The sequence below is a fragment of the Talpa occidentalis genome, unplaced genomic scaffold, assembly GCF_014898055.3.
Source record: "Talpa occidentalis isolate TD23 unplaced genomic scaffold, MPIMG_talOcc4v2.1 talOcc4.14, whole genome shotgun sequence".
In the NCBI taxonomy this organism is placed as follows: domain Eukaryota; kingdom Metazoa; phylum Chordata; class Mammalia; order Eulipotyphla; family Talpidae; genus Talpa; species Talpa occidentalis.
The window spans coordinates 30,983,880-31,000,544 of NW_023601433.1; the positions used below are offsets into that span (position 1 = coordinate 30,983,880).

At 32.8% G+C, this 16,665-nt stretch overlaps 1 protein-coding gene across 1 annotated transcript in view; it reads right to left on the bottom strand.

Moving 5' to 3' along the window:
• Positions 1-16,665, bottom strand: part of RYR2 (ryanodine receptor 2) — a 697,569-nt gene that overhangs the window by 115,965 nt on the left and 564,939 nt on the right. The window contains exons 63-66 of the mRNA XM_054694896.1: positions 9,747-9,807; positions 8,340-8,578; positions 6,516-6,597; positions 1,889-2,019 (exon numbers count right to left, since the gene is read on the bottom strand). Coding sequence (XP_054550871.1) covers positions 1,889-2,019; positions 6,516-6,597; positions 8,340-8,578; positions 9,747-9,807 — 513 coding nt within the window. The remainder of the gene's footprint in view (positions 1-1,888; positions 2,020-6,515; positions 6,598-8,339; positions 8,579-9,746; positions 9,808-16,665) is intronic.

Genomic DNA, 16,665 nt, shown 5'->3' on the forward strand with positions numbered 1-16,665 from the left:
TTTATGAGTCTCTCTCTCTACCACAAAAAAAACAAAACACAATATGGAAAAGAATCGAACCTGATTCGTCACTTTTTCATATCTCCTTCTTCTACACAATGCACATCACAAACAATTATTTGTTAAACAACGGATTAAAAAATGAATGAGGGACAATGATGAAACTCAATTCATTTCATTTGTTATGCAAATGATGTGTTACATAAAGATAACAGGTAAATTACCTGCTTTGTGTATTTGCTGCTAGTTAATGAAACACAAACCTGCTTCAATTTTGATTCATAGCAAAAATATTAACCAATCATATACTTAATAAGATAACATCAGAAGACATGTTTACACAGATGATTAGTAATTTAAACTCAATCATGTTTTACTATTTACAAATACATTATGGAAATGATATAGAAAAATATTGCTGTCATGTTAAACAAAGTTTCCCACTCTGAATTATAAAATCAGCATATCACACATCATTGCTGAAGATTTTGAGATTCTTCACGTGATAAAATTCACTATAAAGTCAAGAGCTCTCATAAAAAATGAGTCACACAGAGAAGCAACTTCATTAAGAGAGGCGTATATTTGTGGCTAACAAATAGTTCTTACCCAGCATTTAAAACAGTTTGGGACTATTGGAAAAACAATTAAAATATAATATACTTTACCTGGAGGAAATCAATCAGAAAAAAAAAATATTATAAGAGAAAGCACCTGTACAATATTCAGCCTTTGAGAACTCTTTTGGTTGCCTTAAATAGCTGTTTAGAAGAAAAACTAATTTTCACTTGATTAATACAACTCAACTCAAATAATTCTAATGGGTTCGTAAAGGTCAATCACTGAAATCATCAATAAAGAGTTTACAGGTTTTTTCAAGATTTATCTTGGGAAGAAAAAAAAAAAAGAATCCGAGCCTCCCTGGTAGAGTAGGGATTAAGACTTGGTACTATCATGCTATTGCCACTGGGGCTTGATTTCAATCCTGGCCAGGTTACTGACCCACATATGGCACAGCAGACTTTTTCTGTCTTGACCGCTGCTCCCCTCAGCAGGGTATTTCAGTAGATCTGCCCACTGCTCCCCACACTATCTCTGGTGAATACTCTCACCCCCTGCACCTCTGGCCTATACCCCAGTTCTTGTATGCATAAACAAAAATAATGTTTTTTTAAAAAAGGAAAAAAGGATCTATTTACCTGGAAAATCAAACTTTTCAAAATGGAAAGCAATGATGCAGTGTATAGACACCTGTATATAAAAATCTTAGGAATATTCATACTAGGGTCAAGTACAAATTAAAGTTTTTGATTAATTGTATCCACATTTGTGCTTTTAAATTTTATAATAATAAAAGTTGGACCCAACTATTAAAATCACACATGATAAATTGTCCCCATAAGGTAGACATCTGATTGGTGGCTCATTGTTTTTGAAAAAAATTAACAAATTTTCTTTTAGAAACACAAAAGGGTTTCCAAAAAATTCCAAATAATACTTAAAAAAAAATGGCATTAGGGCCTCCCGGGTGGCACAGTGGTTGAGCGCTGGACTGCAAAGCTGCCTGCAGCCTCTGCAGCACCGGTTCTATCCCCAGCCACTGGCGGGTCCCACATGGCGTGCAGACCTCTCCTGCCGCGCCCACTGCTCCCCTCAGCAGTGTCCTCTGTCTGTCTGCCTGTTCTGCTCCCTGTTCTGGCTCTGAGAATTCTCTTACCCTCCCACGCTTCTGACTGTACCCAGTGCTTGTATAATAAATATATAAATCTTAAAAAAAAAGAAAAAATGGCATAATCCATTTGAAGATAATCCATTTGAAGAATCACTATGGAAAATACAATGAGTTCATTAAGTTTTAGCTTCATATCTCAAATATTTTCTGCATTACCTGTTCTCTCGCGTGAAGACTTAGTATTATAAATGGAATAAACATTATGTTTGTCAAGATGAGTTTCCAAAAATGCTACAGGAAAGGCACCAGCAAAAGCAGCCAGACATTCTCCTAATGCAGAACGTTGCCTGTAAGTAGAAAATGCTTATATTATTTTTTCTTCCAAGTGAAAAACTGAAGAAATTACATTAAAATTGGCAAGATTACCTGAAAGAAGGATAATAATAATGCCACAAATAAAACTAATTTCCAAATCTAATTTCTATTTTGCAAAGCATTACCTGCTTTTTCAATAGCAAAGATGGTAATAGTAAAGGAATGGCAAGTCAAAATTTGTTTAAAAAGAGAAAAAAGCTAAATTTGTTTAAAAAGAGAAAAAAGCTAAATATAGTAGCTGAAAAGAAATTAAAAACTGTACAAACCAAATAACAAGAAAAACACTGCCAATGCCCCTCCCTACAAGTTTGTACATTTTTTTCTTTCTTCTTTACTTTTTCTTTTCTTTAGCATAATGACCTAGTGAAGCATTCTTATTATGTGAATAGATTGATGAAATTATTTTAATGAAGTATTACCACCACATAAATATAATTTTCTGAAAATTTACCATTTATAAATGATTTTAGGATAGTTATGAAATATAAAGCATGCTAAATACTAAAAAATATTGGTAACACAAGATTAATTTATTAATATCAAGTGAAGGAAGGTGTTTAAAGAATCAGACTGTGATCAATTGATCTATGATCCTCCTAGCATGGATAGAAATTCCTTTTCTCCCTTAGTTATCTACTTAATTCAAGGCTTCACTGGCACAAATAGTGTTTATCAAATGTAGATTGACATGAGAACTATTTCAGCATATTATGAACTCATTAAGTAATTTACATAAATATTTAAAATGAAAATAAGAGGGGTTTCCTTGGTGGTGCAAGGGGTATAAGCATCAGCACTATGAAGCTATCTGTAGCTACTGCAGCACAAGTTTGATCCCCGGCCAGGGAGGTGCAGCAGACCTCTCCCGTATTGCCAGCTGCTCCCCTCAGCAGTATATTTCAGTCAATCTGGCTGTTCTGCTCCCCACTCTGTCTCTGGTGAATTGCTCACTCCACGCACCTCTGGCCTATACCTCAGTTCTTGTATGCATAAATAAATTTAAAATAAAATGTCAATAAGATGATCTAATTCAGAAAAAAACTACACAATTCTCTTAGGTAGCTTTACATTTCTCAAAATAAAACATCTGAAATTAAGGTTTGGCTATCTAACACTTTAATTAAAAATGACAAGATATCTACTCAATTAGGAAAAAAATCCTTCATAGAATGACACTGAATGAAATACAATTCAAATTAAACATCTAGTAGCATATCATTGTTAAATTAATTTAGGACATCAGGACTTAAAAAGAACACAGGGTTTGTGTTCACTATAGAGAAATTATTTAAACTTTTCAAGTTTTGCTTTCCTTACCTAAAGATGGAGATGCAGAATTCCAAAATTTCTGGCATGTAGAATGGGTTTAATAAGTGTTTTAAAACAAAATTCATTTAAGAATTTAATAGCTTAAAATGTTTCAAGCATAACTCCAAAGAAGGCAAGATACTCCCTCACATCTGATTGGACTTTGCTCTTTTATTTCACTAATAATTCAGATAAATTATTTAATAATTTACTTTAAAATTCTCATTCAATTAAAAATTCTCAGATGCACTCTAATAATTTGTGTTGATATTATGGAAAAAACAATTTTACTTTTAGTTCAATTGTATTTAAATATTTATATTTTATTAGTACCATGTCACTTTATTTCTTCAAACACCTTTCACTAATCTTCAAATTTTTATTTTTACATTCTCTCAACAGCAAGGTTAATGGAAATATATACATATATTTTTTTGGAACCTAACAAAGTTATCCCATATTTTTTCAAGATAAAGACATAGGCAAGAATAGCATCAACAGTAACAGTAACTGCTAAAACATGAGTCTGGGCTTCCAGATATTAAAATATATTACAAAATACTAACCATTAATTATTTTAAAAATTAAATATTATAACAGAGAAAAAAGTCTAGAAACCATCTGGTAAATATATTTCTTTGCTCTATGATGAAAGTTTTATTTTAAATTAGCACATAAAAAGTAATATTTAGTAAATTACTATTTTACACATATTCAATGATTTTTTAAAAAACTGCATTTGAATCCTATATAACACCAAAAGGAAACACCAAATTTCAGATGTATGTCTAGCAAATAGCCCTTTCATACTGCAAGTGACCACTTCAACTACTCTCTAATGTCCTTTGACTTTTCACATTACTTTATTCAACCATAATTTATTTGGCTGAGGATTCAAGTCATTTTTCATTTTTTTTTTGTTAAATAAGGAAAGAAAGCTATTAGACACAAATCTATTTACATGAATTTATCTTCTACCCGTTTCCTGTTGAGTGGAAGAATATTGTAAGCTTTAAAAAATCACATTTTAAAAAATGTTACTGATCACCCTATGTCATTCTCTACCAACGCAAAGTAACCTGCACCATTTATCTGTTTCCTTGCTTTGTTTCCTCCACTAGATATTAGTTCTGTATGAATTACTCAGTTATCAAAAGAGGTAGACTGTTGCCAACACAGATGGAGCTGGAAGGGATGATCCGAAGGGAAATCAGCCAGAAGGATAAGAAAAATACCAAATGGTGTCACTTATATGTGGAATATAGGGAAACAACACAAAGTATCAGATACAATCAAGCTAAAAATCTAAATTTTGAAACCTGCCTGTGGAATGGGGGTAACCAGAGGAACATGAATGGGAGGGGAAGAACAAGAAAAAAGAAGGGAGCTCCAGGATTTATGGTGTAGATTATGGGTTCTTGGGTGGTGGGTGCACTATGGAAACAATGCCTGAAGGGGAGTCCCACACTTCTATTATGGAAACAATGATATAAACCAATATTTACTCAATAAAATTATGTATTTTTTAAAAAGAATAGGGATCTGTCTATGCAGGACCTACCCCCAAACCTAGTAAATAACTCTGCAATTAATGGATAAAAAGATTAGAAAGCTAAATTTAAACATTCTGAAAACATGAAAACCCAGGAGAAAAATATTTGAATTTCTAGCTGTTCAATTTTAAAATCATAAAACTAAAGGGTGAAAAAACATACACAAAAACTGATATTAAAGGGTGAAAAAACATACATGAAAAACTGATATAACTGCTTACATAAAAAATTCACTAAAACACAATGTGCATATAGTGTTTTGTATATAAGCACTATAAAGATATGCAAAATGCTAAAAGTGATAAAAATGAGAGAAATAACAGGCAAGAGGTGAACAGTTTTAACAAATAAAGCAATCATTACTAATCAATGAGACAATACATTATTAGAAAAATGGACAATAGATGAGAAAGATCACAAATATAAATGGCAAAATAAACACAAAAATAGTTACATGGTAATCAGGGAGATGCAACTGAAAACAAAAATGAGTTCCCATTTTAACTACTATGTTTGCAGATGGTATAAAGAAAATATGAGAAAATTAGGATTCTCTTATAAACTTGAGAGTGTAAATAAATCAATTTTCTAAAAAGAATGAAATGTATATTATAATCCTTTAATATATACATTAATATGTGCATACTCTCTAATCTAGGATTCTAAATTCTGAGAAAACAGCAAAAGGAAATAAAAATAAATATACACAGAGAAATATGGACAGAAGTCTAGCATTGTTTATGTTAAAGAAAAAAGATCAGTCTATGTCCAAAAATAAAGTAATATTTATTCTAAAAATTGAATAAAATTTTAACACTTCCTTAAGTTGAAATATTTTATAGTCACAAAAATCATATAAAAACAGTGTAATGAAAAATGAGGGCAAAAACCATAGTATTCAGAGTGAACCCAATTTTTCTTTTCCATTATCTACTTTTTTATGTCTAATGCCCTCTATTTGAATTATTGATCCTTTATAAATTTTAATATTGGTAGGCCAAATGAGTAATTTGGGGGAAATTTACATCTATTGAATATTCTTCTATCAGACTCTTTTCATTGATTTATTTCACTATGAGTCTTGTATCAGAATGCCTTTTTATTTAGCTTATTCTTTCTAAAATCTGGTCTCTTTTTCTTTTCTCTTCCATAGAAATCTTTTAATGAAGTTGTCAGTAACTTCATATTTCGTTCAATGAGGACATGTATCTTACTTGATCTATCCATATCAAATGACCAATATAATGCCTTCCTTCTGAACTTGAAAAAGTGAAAAAATAAAGCTGTTTTTGATAACTGCCTATATTCATGCTTACTTTGTATTTCTGGTATTTAATGAGAAACTATATTAGCAGATTCCTTTACAAGACTTAAACATCCTTAAATTGAAACTTCATATTAAATATGGTCTTTAACTTTGATTTTTTTTCATAACTTGACTTTGCTTTATGTGCATTCAAATTTAGCTAAAAGAATGTCTAATTACTCCCAAGGAAATCATTATGTCAATCTGGAGTTCAGTTTATAACTAAGTAAAGACTTTTGCAATAAATAATCAAAACATTTGAAAGAGCTACTAATACAAACGTAAACTCTTAAAATCTTACCTTTCCACATAAATACTTTTGCTGGTTCCCAAAGCATATAAGCTAGTCAAAATTCTGTAGCATGACACTTGTACATCTTCCACTAAGGAAAAAGAAAATTTCATTTGAAAAACACATTTGTTATTTATTCATTGTGAGAAAGTTTAGGCTAAAAACAAAATTCCACATTAAAGGCATACAAATATTTTAACATTTGAAAAAAGAAATGTAAGTACAAATAGACATGCAAAAAGAACTATAAATACTTTTGCTTAAACAAAATTCTAAGGAACTGAAAGTCTGCTAAAGAATTGTGCTCTGGGGCCTCCCCTGGTGGCGCAGCAGTTGAGCCCTGGGCTGCGAAGCTGCCCTAAGCCTCTGAAGTGCTGGTTCCATCCCCGGCCACTGGCAGGGGTCCCACATGGTGTGACAGACCTCTCCTGCCATGCCCGCTGCTCCCCTCAGCAGTGCACTTCGTCAGTCTGCCTGTTCTGTTCCCCAATCTGGCTCTGGTGAATTCTCTCACCCTCCCGCACTTCTGACTGTACCCGGTGCTTGTATAAATAAATAAATCTTTCAAAAAAAAAAAAAAAAGAATTGTGCTCTGGTTATTCAGAACATTATGAGGAACAAATTGTTTACATATTGTTTATGTATTTTTCCTAGGCATATGAATAAAGGATTTCTTCAAGAATAAGACTAAGTCCAACAATATCTGGAAGGATGTGTAGATTGATTCCTGTTCCAAAGGTATATAAATGCTGTATCTTTTATTCTAACTCTCAAATGAACAAGAATAAGAATGGGAAAGGACAAAGTATGTTAATTATTTCTGGAAATTATCTGACATCAAGGCTTAAGTCACTCTAAGCACTTTTGAAGTAGAAAATCAAATAAAGCCATATAAAAATCTATAAGGTATATAAAAAAGGCAAGGAAGCCAAAGAACCTTGGATTTCTAATTTCAACTCTGCTATGATTTCCTGGAGGAAACACCCTGATATGAATGGAGAGCTAATCCTTGTCCTCTGGATTGTCCTTGTCCACACTGCACAGCAAGAAATGCTCTACAGGTTCAAATAAATGCCTGGCAAGTATAATTATTTTATTCACTGAGTAACATAGGCTAGGTTTTTAAGGGATGCAGTTCACCTGGGAGACCTACAATGCTGACAGTCTGTAGTCAGGACCCAGATGACTGACAAGGACTCATATGTTGTCTCACATTTCTATCAGCAGGAGATCAGGAAATTAGAACAGGTCATGTGCTATTATGGTCCATATAACCTTATGCATTCTTGGAAAATTTTTAATAATTACAGAATTCCAATCCAAAACAAATGATGAAGTCTCTCAAGAAGAATAGAATGGAACTTATAAACAGGAGATATTCGAGCCATCCTGGTACACCAATAAATTTAGAGAGGGACTGTCTCAGTAGTCTTCCTATTTGTTGTTGGCATAGCCTGTGGAAACAATCTGCATTGACTCAATAATTTGAAAACATCTAATGTTTCATATTATATAATAAAACCACATTAAAAATCCCCATGGAAAGAGACAACATAGAGCAAATTCTACAACTTGCACTTAAATGATGAGGATGATTGCCTAAAACCACATGCTTTTTGGTCCCTTCTGTGAATCCATATGACTCAAAATAGAGATAGATGTAACTATTTCTTTTTCTGTAACTCAAATGTCAACTTACAGTGTAAGTTGACAACTTGCAAAAATATAAGCATTTTAACAAATATGAAATGCTTGAGTAACCCAGATGTGTTTTTTTACAATTTCTGATTGAACTATTTAAATAACAAAACTCTAAGTAACAGGTTTACATACATATTAGATCTTCTCCGAACTGATGCTGGCCAATATGCTCAAATAATGATGACAGCATTGGCAACAGTGCCACCGTGGTATAATTGATAATCTGAGTAACACCTTTGGGTTGGTTTCTGGTGTGGGTGAACTGGCCCTGCTTAAGGTTCTCCATCGTCTTCTCCAGGTCCTCCGCAGCATTGTCCAGAAATGCCCTGAGTGCACTTTTGACAGTCTCCAGGCCAGTCTTCATTACAGTCCTAAGAAATAAACAAGGGGGAATTTATCCCTTGTAAGAGGAGCAAGTGAAACCAAATAAAACAGGCTTCTAATTTATGCTTATTTGTTCATTGTAACATTCACCCTGTCAATTAATTTTTTTAAATCCATGCTCAAATTGTTTAAATTTAATTAATTTATAGCAGTATTGCTCTATTAATACATAACCTTTCCTAAATGGTTTCACTGCCAACTCAGCACCTCATCGCCAAGGGTACTGTTAATGCTTTATGTTTTCATGAATGGTTTAAATTTTAATAATAGTTGTTTTATAATTGATAGTAGTGAGTTAATTCCAAATTCAACACAATTTGAATATTTCCTGAGGATTAGAGTGTGAAAGAAAATTTAATGTCACCTAAATCCAGTTTCTAAATGATAGAGATATTTTAAGTGTAGCAATAGAGTCTCTTCTAAATAAGTCTCTGAAGGTTGAACTTTGTTCAACAGGAAGTAATGCTACTATTTCTATTAAGAAATGAAGGTGTATAGTGGACTCTCTTCATTTATATTCCAAAACACCTTAAATTTTTAATCATGAAAATGTATAATCAAGGAATATTTTGGAATATTCTGTGGAGAGATATTTTTGGAGCTTATATTTAGATTTATCCTGGAATATAAATAAATTAAATTTATGGCTTAAAGGCTAAATCAATCATGTAAATGAACTGATTTTGTATCTATTGATTATGTTGGCTTTTTGGCCATGAGAGAGAAGGGCACAATAAGAAGTTTGCAGACTTTGAATTGCTCAACATCCCTATTTAATTTTCAATCTTAAGCTTCATTTTACTCATCTGTAAAACTCATGCTTCATATAAAAGTTAAATTTTATAAGCTTAGAGCATAAGTACTTTACCTAGAAGTTAATAAGACCTCTAGAGTTACAACTTGCCATTATGACTTCTCGTGACATTATTTCTAATATGAGCCTTCTAATAACTGCTACAAAAATTACTTGGATTGTAAATAACAACCTATATAAAATCATATTAAAATGCCATTGTATTAGTAAATTTATAAGATTTTCTTTCCACCTACACTAAAGTCTTTAATTACAAAGAATAAAATCAAGGCATGAGGTCCTTTTAGATATCCCTATATCACTACATATGCATTTATTTACAAATAAATGTATTCACTTACCTTGCATCCAAAGTCTGACCCAAAATATGGAGACAGTTGACAATTGATGTTGCATCATTTCCTAAAGAAGAAACAAAACACTGTATAAATTGTGCCGAGAATTTCCCAGTGTTCCTTTTTATTAGTATTTGTATTTCAAAAGTTAGTCAATGGCACAAATCAATAATAATAACTCAATTAAAAAGATTTTTTAATAATCAAGTTTAAACTCATGCAGTTTTTCTGCTTAAAAGTGATTATGCAAATGTAAGTAGAAAAGCAATAAAGCATTTCTCATCAAATAGCTGACATACTCAAGAAGCATTCAAAGCACTATACCAGCTTTAACTGAATTCTTAAACTATATTTCCCTCCCATACTCGATTTAAATAGTTTTGTTTGTCAACTTTTTAAGTCAGCTCATATCCCTTATGAAGTGAGGTGGGCTAAAAGACTAATACATTTAATTCTATTTTAATTACATAAAGTGTCTCTGTTTTCTTACTGTATTTAATCGTATCAAGAAGAATTAATTTGTTGAGTTCAACTGCCTGAAGAATACCTAGCTTACCTAAATTTTGTTCATCTTTGGTGAAAAAGAAGCACCAAACTAACATGCCAAAAAGCATCAGAGGCTGAAGAAGTTAAGTGTTTCTCTTACAAGATATTTGAAATGGGGATAACTCCTTGAAAGATGGACTTCACTCATTTTGATGGCCACATTTTGCCAGAAAGTACAAAATAATGAATTTTACAATGAATTTTACTTTGTGATAAGGAGATACAAAACAGTAAATAAATAAAACAATAAATTCAAAGTAACAAGGTAATTTAACCACTCAAAATATAATTTGACATTATCATTTCCTCATTCTATACTTTCCTATTTATAATATATAATTGGTCATTTTCTGGCTCCTGAGATTAACAACACTTATTTGGGTAGAGGTTTTTATACTACTTTAGTATGTTATATTCTATATACAAAGTATTCTAAAATAAATGAATTAAATATACATGGAAATTACTAAAAGGAATGAATTAAATATATGTGGAAATTCATAATTTCCTTAGAGTGCAGATAAGCCACTTTAGTGATATGGTACAAAAAGAAAAAAAAAAAAGATATTCATTGCTGAGACTGAATTATTTAAGAAAATGTTTTATACATCTATGCTTCAAAAGTCAGAATTTCCATTAATAATGAAGACAAAATCAGCAGAATTTATTATGTCCTACTCTAACGACTAGCTGTCCTAGCACTAATATAACCCCTAGAAGAACTATTCATTTAATTATTCATTCACTTAATAAATATGCTAAATGCCATGTACTCTCAATCTCCACTAATGAGAAAAATAGAACTATCATGGTAAATGTTTTTAAATGGAGAATGAACCATTTATTAAACAAACAAATAAATGTAACACACTATTGGGTCATAATAAAATAATACACAGTATAGCATAGGGTTAGTACAACTAATAAAGTACAATTAATAAAGCACTGAGGGGAGTAGTCATGAGACTCTCTCCAAGAAGGTGGCATTTGAGGCAATATTTGAATAAAGTGAAGGAAAGTACTGTGTATATCTGTGAGAGAAGACCGAAGGGGAGGAAATGGAAAGGCTCTGAGGCAGACAGTTTTCCAGGTTCCAGGCAAGGACACCTAAGTGACTGATGGGAGCAGATTTGGGGAAAAGGAGCATATGAGGTAGAGAGGAGGGAAGAAGCCAGGTTCTAGAATGTGGCAACTAAAGCCAAGCACATTGGATTTTTCAAAAGAGCAACAGATTTTGAACAGGATGGGATCTGATTTGTATTTTTAAAGGATTAACTCACAATGTGCAAAATTCTGGAGGAGTAGAAGTTAGTTAAGAAGCTACCACAGTAGTCTAAAATCAGAGGATTTATGATGGTAAATTTGGATTAGGATATTAGCAGTGAAGAAATTACAAGTGCATTTTAAGTATTTACTTGTGGATTGAATGTGAGGTGAGAAGGAAAGGAATCAAAGACAGCTTTAAGATTGTCTGAGAGAGCAATTGTATGAGCCATTGGGTGAACGGCAATATGATTTAGTGATGTGGAGAGAGCACCAGGGATGAGTAGAACGTGGGAGGAAAGGAGAAGTGAGTGTTGTGTCCTTCTGCTTTCAAGAGGGTCAGTGTGACAGACTTATTCACCTCAGGTAAAAATTCAGAATAGACAATTAATACAAAAATCTGCAGTGAAGGGAAAAGATCTGAGTTGTAGCTGTATATTTGGGCACCATAAGCAGATAGTTAATTTATAAATCATGGGCCTGAATGAAATTAGGCATCATGAGCATAAATATAGGAAAAAGAGACCCTCAGTGGTTGGAGTTGTAAATGAGGAGGATACAGCATGAAAAAATGATAAAGAGAAGGCCAGGAGGAAGAAAGAACACAAGGAATGTGTATGAGGCTCATGGAGCTATTACTTCGCAACAAATCAAAGGCCATGTTCCTCACTCCTCTAGAGCACACAGTTCTTTTCCACTCCCTTTTCCTTCCATTCTATTGTTTCTTAGAATAGATGATCCCTGTCCTCTTTACAGAGATTACCCATGCCTTTTTCCAAAAGAATGGCCAGGGTTATTTTAAACATCCATACAGATAAGCTCATGAGGCTGGATTTTTGTTTATTTTGTTCCCTGATCTAACCCAGCACCTACAACAGTGTCCGACAATACAACAGACACTTAAATATTTGTGGCATGACGGTGGGACATGGGTAAGAAATAGCATCAGTGGCCAGACCAGTTCTGTGGGTCAAATGAAAATGTGTAAGGTGAATAAGCAATTTCTGTGATTGGTAAAGTTACAAATGGTAAATTCCATGATGAATCTACACATTTTGGGATACTCCAGATCAGATGTAATACAACTTTAAGTGGAAATATCTCAATTAAAAAAAAAAACAAAAAAAACAAGGGCCTCCCCGGTGGTGCAGTGGGTTTTGCGCAGCGCAATGAAACTGTCAGCTGTGAAGCTGCATCTGCAGCACGGATTTGATTCCCAGCCGGCCAGAGAAAGTCCCACATGGCGCTGCAGACCTCTCGGGCCTCGCCCACTGCTCCCCTCAGAAGTATCTTTGGTCCGTCTGGCTCTTCTACTCCCTGCTCTGGCTCTGGTGAATCCTCTCACCCTCCCGCGCCTCTGACTGTACCTTAGTTCTTGTATAAATAAATATATCTTAAAAAATAATAAAAATAATAAACAAACAAACAAACAAATAAATAAATAAACAAACAAATGATGATGGTAAAAGGACCCTAAGGAATGCTTCAAAAGTTTTAATTGAATTTTCAACATTTTAATGTGTAGAACAAGCAAGAATATTATTTCTATAAATATGTGTGAAAGTCCAATAGTCTTGAAGTAATTAAAAAATGTACTTTATAAGGTTTTTAAAGAGTAAGAATATTGTCATAATCAGAAATTTCATCATGCTATTAGAAAGGACAGGAAGGGCTAGTGAGAGTGTAGTACAATGGAACAACTTGGGGTGATGGTTGTACTTATGTAATTAACTGTGTATAGTTGCTTCACTGCTTTGCATAGTATAAAAACCAAAAATTTGATACTTTTCAACTCAAGGGTTTCTCAAAGATCAAGCTATATCCCTTGTCTTTCAAACATACCTTTCATTAGTTCATAACTTGGAGAAACATTTATGATTTGTCTATCTGTCAATGTGTGTGTGTGTGTGTGTGTGTATTAAAATCACAGCTAACACTTGAGTCCAACAACAGCAAGCAATGGGATTTTTAAACATTGTAACAACTCTTAAAAAATAACACAACTCACTAAAATAATAAATATAACAAAGTTAAAATTGATGGTCAAAATATCCTTTTTGTACTCTAAGCGCGAGTTACATTTTTTTCTATATAAAGCTTCCATAATGCAGGCGTTTTCAATGTTATCCAAAATCTTATCCTGCATCAAGCATCATTTCTATCTTGTAATCTGAATATATAGCAGTCTCAGATGCTGACACTCCTTCCCTGAGGACAGCCGCACAGTCATTCTCATTTTGAGTCTTGCTCTCCAATTTCCCGATGTGATTCTGACAACAATATCTCATGGTATTCCTTCTCTTAAGAAATGATTAATCCTGGCAGAATTCTTACTAATGTGAAAGGAAATTCTGCCAGAAGACAGAAATTTCTCTGAAATTAAGAGCAGGTAGAGGACAATGAGGAGTGACAACGACTATATTACTCCCGAAGCCTCTGATATCAAAAAGAACAAAATTATTGATTCCCTAATATAGAAATTTCAGTTAAACCAAGACCATAATTTAGAAATTATATTTACTCATGTCTCAAAGTCAGGAAATTCTCTCATAGTGCTATGTTCCAATGGGGAAAAAAAATATCTGTATTGCTCTAAGGCTATCTTCTATTTTCATTATAGGTGTCTGATTTGAATATTTCTGACATAATCCTATCTCTTCATAAGAAATAAGTTATTTTTCAATGCAGCATGTATAATAAGTTAAATCCAGGAAACACTTGTCTTTGCTGTGTATACTTTTGTAAAACTATAGACATTTTAAGTTAGGTAAAGACATTAATCATTCTTTAGTGATCAATAGCAATAATTAGCAACATAGCAGATTAATACATGAGTGAACCATTACATTCTCAATATAATGACACCAAATTCTCAAATATGCACTATCCTGAGAAATTCTTAATATTTTAAATGGTTTTCCTTTCATCATATGTGTCCTATTAAATAACACAAGCCCAATGTGAATCTTTCTATGGATAATACATATATCAACTTTCTAGTATCTTCTGATACAAGAGCAGTCCTCATTTAAATATATGAATGTTATTTTTGGTGGGGAAGGAGGGAGCTAATGGAAGTATCGACATAAACTTAGTCACTAATTTTTTAATCAGGAAGAGATATTAATAGATTTCACTGTATCCCTTCACTAACAAAATTCTTCAAACATAAATTAAAATTTATGTACCAGTTTAAATCAAGTGTATTCAGCTGGGGAAGGGGGTAGCAAATATTATAACAAAAATTACCATTTCACTTAAATACATGATGATTTGTTCAAAATTTCTGTGACCAATATTGGAGTTGAATTAATGGTGCTAAATCCTGACTTCTCAAGTCATTTGAGGTCAAACCAGGAGAAACATCCATTGGTGTATGAAACACATTGGTGTTATGAAATGCTTCTTTACTCCAGGCATTCCTAGAAGTCTCCCTCATGAAATTAGGTAATTCGCCAGTAATTCTGGGGAGTAGCTAGGCAATATACTATCTCATTAACACATGAAAAATTCACGAGAATTTTACTTTTCAATGTAAGGGTCCTAAGTGTTTTCATGGACTATGTAAAGGAATTAAAAATACAATTCTCACATATTTTGGTATAACTGAATACTACATTTAAAAAAAATAACCTCAATCAAAATAAAAGTTTGGATTATTTATGAATGTAAGAAAATTCTAAATTGATAGCACTTAATGCATATTTGTAAGCATCTACTTACTTATATTCTCCATTATAGACTTCTTGAAGACAGGACGGGTTGGTTCATTCATTCAATAATCAAATATTTATAAAATGCCAACTTTGTGTCTGTCAGGTTCCTGCTAGGCACTGAGGGTATACTTATAAACTCTCAAAGAGTTGAGAGTTGAGACAGCAATGGATGTTAATCTAGCTCTATCATCTATGAGATGAATGAAAGGTATAGAACTCTAAGAATGTTATAATAGCAGGAGGGAGTAAAATCAGGGAGATCAGGGAAGGTCTTCCTCATAGATCAATGCTTGGGTTGAAATCTGAAATGTTAGCAGTTTACATCATTGTGAGTGTGAGGAATGGCAGAGCAACTCAAGCATGTGCAGAAACAATGGGCAAAAAGAAACACATCACTTTCAAGAAGCAAAGAGAAGTCAATTAAGCTGAAATCTAGTGTGCATAAGAGAACTCATTGAGAAATAAGAATGGAGCGGAAATCAGGATAGACTATGAAACAGTACTGTGGCTACATTAAGGATTATGATCTTTATTCTAAAGAAAGGGAAAGCTGCACAATATGCAGGAGTGGACTATGAAAGACTTTTAAGATGTGATTATTGTAGAGCACAGTGTAGAAAGACAAGAGGAGATTTAGAAAGAACAGTTAGTATCCTCTTGGAGGAGTACAGAAAGATACCTGGAGATTGGCTTGGGTATTAGCAGCAAGCAGAGAGGGGAAAAAAATCATCTTCTATTGTCATAGCCTGCTTCACATGTAGCAGACACATAGTAACTGTTTATTAAATGAATGCATAAAATGAATGTCATTAAGGTATTCGATTTTTCACTTGTAAAATAAAGCTCTTAAAAACTCCTAATACACATACAACTGTGCCACTATCTCCATTTCTATTAGAATATTAGTTACTCACTACAGATGACTGAAAGGTTTAAATAGGATCTAATAGGAGGGCTTATATAGTCTCTTGAAAATATTAAACAAAAATGAACAATGATATAAAAAACATATATATATATAAGTAAATGTAAAAAAAGGAAAAGGAAAAGTAGGGAGAAATCATGGTATTAAAAATCAATATTCTCCACTGGGTCCTTAAAAATGGCAAATGCAATACTTGTCACTATTGACCTGCCTGGGTCCTAATCATATCCTAACTAATTTCCCAAAATTTGACTCCACCAACTAACTTACAACCCTAGCAAGCACCTCAGAATTCAAATGGGAAGCTCATAAATAAATAAGATATTGTTTTTTGTATTCTTTATCACTGTTCCCATAAAACATTTTAATGAATACACAGAATTACTGTTGTGAGAAATACAGCTTGTTCCTCTTTTCAAAAATTCTCACCTTTTTCTAATATAAAATGAAATGGTTTAAAGGCCTCAAAAGTAAT